The sequence below is a fragment of the Chiloscyllium plagiosum genome, chromosome 10 (assembly GCF_004010195.1).
Source record: "Chiloscyllium plagiosum isolate BGI_BamShark_2017 chromosome 10, ASM401019v2, whole genome shotgun sequence".
Lineage (NCBI taxonomy): Eukaryota > Metazoa > Chordata > Chondrichthyes > Orectolobiformes > Hemiscylliidae > Chiloscyllium > Chiloscyllium plagiosum.
This window is the reverse complement of record NC_057719.1, coordinates 86,566,299-86,576,288: the sequence shown is the minus strand read 5'-3', so window position 1 is coordinate 86,576,288 and position 9,990 is coordinate 86,566,299. Positions and strand designations below refer to the sequence as shown.

Below are 9,990 nucleotides of genomic sequence, written 5' to 3'. Positions count from 1 at the left end.
ACTCTCCAGTCCCCTGGTACCACCTCCGTTGCCAGTGAAGACGAGAAGATTATTGCCAACGGTACTGCAATTTCCTCTCTTGCTTCCCACATAATCCTAGGATATATCCCGTCAGGCCCGGGGGACTTGTCTATCCTCAAGTTGTTCAAAATGTCCAACACATCTTCCTTCCATCAGGTATCTCTTCTAGCTTACCAGTCCATTTCACACTCTCCTCTTTTACAATACGGTCCCACTCGTTCGTAGATACTGAAGAGAAGTACTTGTTCAAGACCTCTCCTATCTCTTCCGACTCAATACACAGTCTCCCACTACTGTCCTTGATCGGACCTACCCTCGTTCTCGTGATTCTCAGGTTTCTCACATACGCATAAAATGCCTTGGGGTTATCCTTGATCCTATGCGCCAACGATTTTTCATGCCCTCTCTTAGCTCTCCTAATCCCTTTCTTCAGGTCCCTTCTGGCTATCCTGTATCCCTCCACTGCTCTGTCTGAATCCTGTTTCCTCACCTTATGTAAGCCTCCTTCTTCCTCTTTACCAGACATTCAACCTCTCTCGTCAACCAAGGCTCCCTCACACGACCATTTCTTTCCTGCCTGATAGGTACATACATATCATGGACACGTCGTATCTGCTCTTTGAAAAAGTTCCACATTTCCACCACATCCTTCCCTGACAGCCTATGCTCCCAACGTATGCTCCCAACGTATTATCTCACCAGTCCACTCTCAATCATAACGGGCGGCACGGTGGCATAGTGGTTAGCACTGCTGCCACTTCCACTGCCTCTCAGCATCAGAGACCTGGGTTCAATTCCCGCCTCAGGCAACTGTCTGTGTGGAGTTTGCACATTCTCCCCACGTCTGCGTGGTTTCCTCCGGGTGCTCCGGTTTCCTCCTACAGTCCAAAAACATGCAGGTTAGGTGAACTGGCCATGCTAAATTGCCCGTAGTATTAGGTGAAGGGGTAAAGGTAGGGGTTGCTCTTCGGAGGGTCAGTGTGGACTTGTTGGGCCAAAGGGCCTGTTTCCACACTGTAAGTAATCTAATTTAATCTAATCTAATAAACTCAGTGAGGCTCTGCTTGAGTTCCACCATGGTCATTCAGCTCCTGAATGGTTTAAACTTTGGTCTAAACATGGACAAAAAAGTGAATTCCAGAAGAGAAGCAAGGGTTACCGCCCTTGACATCAAGGCATTACTTGAACCAGTGTGGCATCATGGAACTCTAATGAAACTGGAGTCAAAGGAATTGAGGAATGCTGTCCACTGGGAATTCCCTTCCTGCTGGAAATTGAAAGTGTGCAATGGAGAAGAAAATGGTTGCTGCTGCACTCAGCTTGGGTGGAGTAAATGACTCGACCTGTGAGTGAGGGCACAGCAGCACCCTCTAATGTTAAAACTTTTAAAGGACATAACACAATGTCTCATGCACTACAGATGATAGAGACCAGCAAACTCCCCACCCTGGATATTAATCTTTGCGGGTTGCACTTCCATACCAAAGAGGTTATTGGACAACTCAATGGCAGCTACACTTTTCGGCACAGAGGTAGCTAAACAGTAGGGATGTTGCAGGAGGGCCAATGGTGTCAGTATGATTCAATGTCATTTACATGCATTGTTTGTCTTGCTTGTATATGTTGTGTTAGACTTCCAGCACTTCATCCATACTACCTTGCCTGTGGCCATTAAGTGATGCCAGATGCTGTAACAATGCTATTGGCTCTCCACAGACAGACTAATAACCAGAGGTATGATTAAAGCCCATAAATCTTTACAACACTTGAGAATCATTTACAAGCCATTGTCATTCGTGCCACCAAAGTTCTCTCAGTAGGCCGTTTTACTCCTTTCCCTCCCACTAGACCTCGGTGTACTAAGGGATGGAGACAGCCTGCTCAACAGTAAGTCTGTTGGCCCTGCAGCTTTATTCAGGTGACTTCAGGGACATTTGGGTGTGCACAGGCCAGATATGTTGAGGGTTTCCTTGCCAGAGAAGGCATGATGACCTTCCCTGGTATGAATGACCTTGGGGTTAAAAGAACATTCAAGGTCTTTTCATTGATCTTTTAAAAATAAATCCAAACATTTCCACAATCCACCAACTTAAGTCCAAAAGATTGGAAAGACCATGATGCACAGCAGTAGATGCTAGGCCATTCAGCCAACTGAGTATGCACCATATTTCATGAGATCATAACTGATCTGATAACTCAACTCCATTTTCCTGCCTTTTCCCCATAAACCTGCAATTCCCTTACTGATTCAAAATCTGCCTATCTCAGCCTTGAATACAGCTAACAACCCAGCTTCAACAGTCCTCCGAAGTAAAGAATTCCACAGCTTCACAATCCTTATAGAAGAGATTCCTTCTCATCTGTTTTAAATGTGCAACCCCTTGTTGAGATTATACCTTCTGCGCCTATACTCTCTCATAAGGGGAAAACCACCTTTCTGCATCTCCCTGATTGTTTCAATAAGGTCACTTCTCATTCTTCTAAACTCCAATTGAATACAGGTGCAACCTACTCAACCTCTCCTTACAAGACTGTTCCTCCATGCCGGTGTTCAATCTTTCTTTCCTTATCCTTCCTTAAACAACAGGACCAAAATCATTCAGTGTTCTAGCTGTGGTTTGACTTGTGCATTTTATGATTTTTAGCAAGATCTCCCTATTTTTGTGATCCATTCCTTTTTAAACAATGGCCAACATTCCACTTGCCTTCCCTGTTACCTACTGAACCGGATGCTAGCTTTTTGTGATTTATGCACAAGTATGAAGCCTCTTTATTAAATTTAACAACGGTCCTGAAGAAGGGTTACACCCGGAACATCGACTTCTACACCTCCTGATGCTGCCTGGCTTGCTGTGTTCTTTCAGCCTCCTGCTGGTCTACTTTATTAATTTAAAACAGCAACATTCAACAGGCCTCCTTATTCACTCACAGTAATTGCTCCTCACGCAGAGTATTTTAAATAATGGTTTAAAGTAAGTGGAATGATTACATAAACAGGTTTCTAACCTGCAACTCTTTGCTGGTTTGTATCAAGTCAATATTCAGTTTTGGATCCAAACTCTTGTCGATGTGGAAGAAAAATGTTTCATCCCACACAGGATTTGACAGAGGTTTGAGTGTGGTGTACTGTTCCTCTTCATAGGCTCCATCAACTCTCACAGACATATTATACTGTGCATTAAGACCTGCAAGAGCAAAACTGGAATTACTTTGCATCAATAACTTAAACATAAACGATGTATGTATTGCATACTACAGAACGAGTCTGGTGCCAGATGATGGGGACCGTGGTCACTAACTGGAGAGTCAGCAAGTGCTTTCTAACGCTTCTTTCTGCAAGGTCGGTTGATATTCCATGCCAATTAGAGATTTGACAAATCACTGGTTGGTATATTTCAGGAATTATTACCACAGCATTAGAATCTTGCCCACCAAGAGTGTCAGTCTCTTTTGAAAGACACCAACACTGGGGAGGCAGGTCAATGTTGAGTAATGGTGGCAGAGATTCACAAGTGCGCGCGCCTGTATGAAGAGGAGCAGGGTTGTAGGAGTGAACAAAGAGTAGGGAGTGACTCTCAGGAAAATCTCAATTCCTAATATCAAAAATGAATGTACACAAGGAGTAATGTTGCATGTATCCACAATTTTAACTGCTCCACCACTGGCAGCATACTTCAAATGCTATGGTTCTGAGCTCTGCAATTCCTTGCCTAAACTGCTCAATTACTATCATTCTTAAGTACTCCTTAAAACATGTCTTTAAGAAAGCTTTTGGTCACTTCCCTGGTATCTTTTCATGTGATTTGGTGTCAGATATTGACATGCCTCATCTATACTCCTAGTTGTTTAGTCATACAGCACAGAAACAGACCCTTTCATCCAACATGTCCATGCTGACCACATTCCCAAACTAAATTAGTCCCATCTGCCAGTGTTTGGCCCAAATCCCTCTAAACCCTTCCTATTCACATACCTTTCTCAACATCTTTTAGTTATAACTGTACCTGCATCTACCATTTTCTCTGGCAATTCATTTCATATATATTCCACCCTCTGTGAGAAGAAGTTGCCCCTCAAGTCCCTTTTAAATCTTTCTCCTCTCACTTTAAACCGGTGCCCTCTAGTTTTGGACTCCCCTATCCTGGGGAAAAGAACTTTAGTATTTATTGTATCTATGCCCCTCAATATTTTATAAAACCCCTGTAAAGGTCACCCTTCAACCTCCTATGCTCCAGAGAAAGAAGGTCCCATGCTATCCATCCTCCCTTTTCAATTCAAATCCTCCAGTCCCAGTAACATGTTTGTCTGTCTGTCTGTCTATCTATCTCAGCCTTGAATATATTTAATGGTGCAGACTGTGCAGTTTCACGACCCTTAGAGAAAAAAAAATCTTCCTCCTCTTTGTCTTAAATGGACGACCCCCTTACTCTGAGATTATACCCTCTGGTCAGAGAGTTTCCCAGGGAAATAACCTCAGAGAATCAAGTTAGATACAGCAAAACAGGATAACAGGCAATTCTTCTGCTGTACTCGCACTCTGAGTCATTAAACTCTGCTGAAAAAGCAAAGGGACAAAAGCAAACTTTACATTTCACCTACTTGACCAGCATAGCAGAAGACATTCTCTGTAACTGAATGGTGCTAACCTCTCTCAAATCAGACTCACTGCAACCAAATAACCATTATTCCAACATCCATGTAGGTTGCCAATAGATAAGAACATTCTGCTGTTCTCCCTTTCTGATTACCTGCGATCACATTTGCTAAGTAACTTCAAACAAAGGGAGGTCAGAGTTTTATCATTCATCAAATCAGGCAACAACTGTCAGGCAGCATCTTCCCAGAACTCTTCAAGAACTTAGGACAACTTATTCACAATTTGATAATAAAACAAAGAACTACAGATGCTAGAAATATGACTTATAAAAATCAGAAACTGCTCAGAAACACAGCAGGTCTGCCCATATCGGTGGAGAGAAAACAGAATTAAGATTTTCAGTCCAGTGACACTTTGTCAGAAATTATGTTAACTAGGAAAATATCCATGTACACATGTGTTGGAGGCGGAAGTGAACAATACGTGGAGATGGAGCCCAGAGAGAGAATGACAGGCAGAAAAGGAATGGTTGATAGCATTCCAGGGAGGAAGGAAAGCTGATAATGGGGACCATATGTAGATGAAAGCGAATTGGCTTGCTGAAAGCAGCTCATGTCATGACAGCCTGGGCTGTGCGGATGGGTAAAGAACATAGAAGGTGGCTCTAAAATTACTGACCTTGATATTCATTTGTGAAGGTGGAAGAGTCCCTGAAATAACTGCAGAGAGGCCGGGTCCAGTCACCAAGTCACTCTTTATTTGCTAGTGCATAGTATACAGACCATGGCTGGCCAGCCAACTTAGATTCAGTCCTTAACTGATGAAATTAAAAATCACACAACACCAGGTTATAGTCCAACCTGTTGGACTATAACCTGGTGTTGTGTGATTTTTAACTTCATCCACCCCAGTCCAACACTGGCATCTCCAAATCTTAACTGATGAGATTGTAATCGCCTGGTCAGCCAAGGCTTCCCTGATTGGCCGAGGTTAACAACCCCAATCAAGAATCTCAGTCAACGAGGTCTACCTGGCCCTGATCACTACAGTCCCCAAGCGAAAAATGGAATGCTGTTCACAACATGCTTGTTTGTTAATGTGCAAATCTTTGGCCAGATACCCAAGTTACATTGTTAGGGACCAGGCCAGGCCATCTCAAAACATTTCAAGAAGGTAGCCCAGACTCTAACTTTTCTAGTTGTTTTAAGCAGGGGTAAATTGGATATTTCAGGAATGATGCAGCTGGTCCAACCACAAAATAAAACAGAACAGAAAATAGAATAATATATCGGAAAATCCAATCAACTCTATCGCAACTTAATGATGCTGTTCCAAATACCTACAACATCCCCATGAACACCCCCTTAACAAAAGAGGTAAAATCAAATACAGGTTCTTACAGGATATATATGGGAGTGAGTGAGTGAGTGTGAGAGAGAGAGAGACAGAGAAAGAAAGAAAAACTTAAAAGCCTTTTCAAGTAGATATTTCCAGACATATTGGAAAAAAAACCTCATCTACTATATTCCTGTGTGTGAGTTTCAAACATCTTCAATGTAGTAGTGGTTGTGACTAAGATCCTTCTCTGGTAAAATAGCTTCCATCACTGCACCCACCAAATGTTAGAGTGTGGTTGAGAAATATGGACATTGATGTAATGTTGAAGGATATCAAGGCCATGGAGGAGGTGCACTAAAGACTAAGTATAATGATAGATGAATGGGAGACGAGAGAAGTTGTGATATAATTCAGTGTTCTCTCTAGATCAGACAAGAGTCATAGAGATGTACAGCACAGAAACAGACCCTTTGGTCCAACTCGTCCATGCCGATCAGATATCACAACCCAATCTAGTCCCACCTTCCAGCACCGATCCCATATCCCCCAAACCCCAAATTCATATACCCAAACAAATGCCTTTTAAATGCTGTAATTGTACCAGCCTCCACCACTTCCTCTGGCAGCTCATTCCATACACGTACCATCCTCTGCGTGAAAAGGTTGCTCCTTAGGACTCTTTTATAACTTTCCCCTCTCACCCTAAACCTATGCCCTCTAGTTCTGGACACCCCCACCCCAGGGAAAAGACTTTGTCTATTTATCCTATCCATGCTGCTCATGATTTTGTAAACCTCTATAAGGTCACACCTCAGCGTCCGACACTCCAGGGAAAACAGCCCTAGTCTATTCAGCCTCTCCCTATAGCTCAAATCCTGCAACTCTGGCAACATCCTTGTAAATTCTCAACCCTTTCAAGTTTCACAATATCCTTCCAATAGAAAGGAGACCAGAATTGCACGCAATATTCTTACAGTAGCCTAACTGTCCCGTACAGCCGCAACATGACTTCCTCAATACTCTGACCGATAAAGGAAAGCATACCAAACGCCTTCTTCACTATTCTGTCTACCTACGACTCCACTCTCAAAGAGCTATGAACCTGCACTCCAAGGTCTCTGTTCAGCAACACTCCCTAGGACCTTACCATTAAGGTGTATAAGTCCTGTTAAGATTTGCTTTTCCAAAATGCAGCACCTCGCTTTTATCTAAATTAAACTCCACCTGGCACTTCTCAGCCCATTGGCCCATCTGATCAAGATTCCATTGCAATCTAAGGTAACCTTCTTCGCTGTCCATTATACCTCTAATTTTGGTATCATCTGCAAACTTAGTAACTATACCTCTAATGCACGCGTCCAAACCATTTATATAAATGACGAAAAGTAATGGACCCAGCACCGATCTTGTGGTACTCCTCTGGTCACAGGCCTCCAGTCTGAAAAACAACCCTCTACCACCACCTTTGAGCCAGTTCTGTATCCAAATGGCTAGTTCTCCCTGTGTTCCATGAGATCTAACCTTGCTAACCAGTCTCCCATGGGGAACCTTGATCTATATGGCCTTACTGAAGTCCATATAGATCACGTCCACCGTTCTGCCCTCATCAATCCTCTTTGTTACTTCTTCAAAAAACTCAATCAAGTTTGTGAGACATGATTTCCCATGCACAAGCCATGTTGACTATCCCTAATCAGTCCTTGCCTTTCCAAATACATGTACATTCTGTCCCTCAGGATGCCCTCCAACAACTTGCCCACCACCGACGTTAGGCCCACTGGTCTATAGTTCCCTGGCTTGTCCTTACCACCCTTCTTAAACAGTACTAAGGCAAAAATGAATAAAGGTGCTCAAAATTATGAAGGACTTTAAGAGATTAAATAACAGCAAACTAATATGATGAAATGGGAATGGGGTGGTGGTCAGAAGCACAGATTTAAGGTATTTGTTGTGTTATTGCTTGAGCAGCTGTGTTTCTGTAGTATGCTAATGAGCCAAGAATCATATGATTAATTGCCATGTGCAGTTCAGCAAAAGCAATTTAGGAAACAGTGGACACCTAGTTATTTGTAAGTCCATGTTGTGGTCAAAGATGTTAAATAATTCTGTATAATATTCTGTATGAAACGGAGGGTGGCACGGTGGCTCAGTGTTTAGCACTGCTGCCTCACAGTGCCAGGGACTATGCCAGGTTCAATTCCAACCTCAGGCAACTGTCTGTGTGGAGTTTGCACATTCGTCCCATGTTTGTGTGAGTATCCTTCAGGTTCTCCGATTTCTTCCCACAAACCAAAGATGTGCAGGTGAGGTGAATTGGCCATGCTAAATTGCCTCGAGTGTTCAGGGATGTGTGGGTTAGGCACCATCAGGGATAAAGTCTAGAGCGTGGTGCTAGAAAAGCACAGCAGGTCAGGCAGCATCCGAGGAGCAGGAAAATCAATGTTTTGGGCAAAACCAGAGGGTCGGTGCAGACTTGTTGGGCCGAAGGGACTGTTTCCACACTGTAGGGATTCATTTCTATTCTAAACTGAATTTATGCCACATTACCTGGGTTATTTGCCAAATAACACAAGACATTCAATTACTAAGGGGTAGACAGGGATGTGGATAACTTCATATGGTAAGTTATGACTTGGTATTTATCAACTGAAGGAATGACAGAAACCACTCAATAATACATTTAATGAAAGGAATAGATATTTTATTTAATTAAACAAAAAGAAATAAAATGCATGGTTTTGAGTAAAAATGCAGGGGAACAGAACTAATTGAAAAGCTCTTTCAATGAGCTGGTATTGCTACAAAGGAGTGAACAGCCTCCTTTTCTTCTCTATGATTTCATAATACCGTTTTTCCAAAGTGACAAACAAGCAAAGTTGCCCTCTAAGTTATCTTCTGTGAAGATACACGGTAATTCTACACTATGTCATCCAGATACAAGATGTCAGCTTGCTTCCCAGTCCTGAAGCAGTGGAGTGGGTATTCCAATTGCCTACACGATTTCCAACATACCGAGTTTGTTGTTTTATTGACATCATTTGTGGCTTTGGGCAGTGATAATTTATCCTATTTTAGGCAGTGACATAAGGAAGAACACAAACCTATAACACTCTTACCATACAGCACTTACCTGTGCCTACCTGGTGAAGATTGTTGACCTTCTTCACTTTGGTTTCCACACCTGTACAAGGTTGAGCCTAGTCAAGGGCGAAAACAGAAAGCAAATTAATTCAGAATAAAAATAAGCAGGAGATATCAAATGCACAGGCTCTGGATTACAGGTACTGGGTCACCAAATTAGATTATTACATGCATTTTGGGAAAGCAAACCTTAGCAGGACTTATACACTTAATGGTAAAGTCCTTGGGAGTTGAACAAAGGTTCATAGTTCCTTGAAAGGGGAGTCGCAGGTAGATAGGATAGTGAAGAAAACATTTGGTATGCTTTCTTTTATTGGTCAGAGTATTGAGTATAGGAGTTGGGAGGTCATGTTGTGGCTGTATGGGACATTGGTTACGCCACATTTCTGGTCTCCTTGCTATCGGAAAGATGTTGTGAAACCTGAAAGGATTCAGAAAAGATTTACAAGGATGTTGCCAGGGTTGGAGGATTTGAGCTATAGGGAGAGGTTCAATAGGCTAGGGCTGTTTTCCTTGGAGCGTCGGAGGCTGAGGAGTGACCTTATAGACTTTTATAAAATCATGAGGGGCATGGATGTGGTAAATAGACAAGGTCTTTTCCCTGGGGTGGGGGAGTACAGAACTAGAGGGCATAGGTTTAGGGTGAGAAGGGAAAGATATAAGAGAGACATAAGGGGCAACTTTTCCACACAGAGAGTGGTGCATGTGTGGGATGTGCTGCCAGAGGAAGTGGTGGAGGACAGTACAATTGCAATATTCAAAAGGCATTTGGGTGGATATATGAATAGGAGAAAGTGAGGACTGAAGAAGCTGGAGATCAGAGCTGGAAATGTGTTGCTGGAAAAGCGCAGCAGGTCAGGCAGCATCCAAGGAACAGGAGAATCGACGTTTCG

At 42.8% G+C, this 9,990-nt stretch overlaps 1 protein-coding gene across 2 annotated transcripts in view; it reads right to left on the bottom strand.

Moving 5' to 3' along the window:
• LOC122553857 (cytosolic phospholipase A2 zeta-like) overlaps positions 1–9,990 on the bottom strand; it is a 115,759-nt gene that overhangs the window by 66,094 nt on the left and 39,675 nt on the right. For both annotated transcript variants that reach the window (XM_043698296.1, XM_043698297.1), the window contains 2 exons: positions 9,087–9,153; positions 3,028–3,206 (listed from right to left, as the gene is read on the bottom strand). In XM_043698296.1, coding sequence (XP_043554231.1) covers positions 3,028–3,206; positions 9,087–9,153 — 246 coding nt within the window. The remainder of the gene's footprint in view (positions 1–3,027; positions 3,207–9,086; positions 9,154–9,990) is intronic.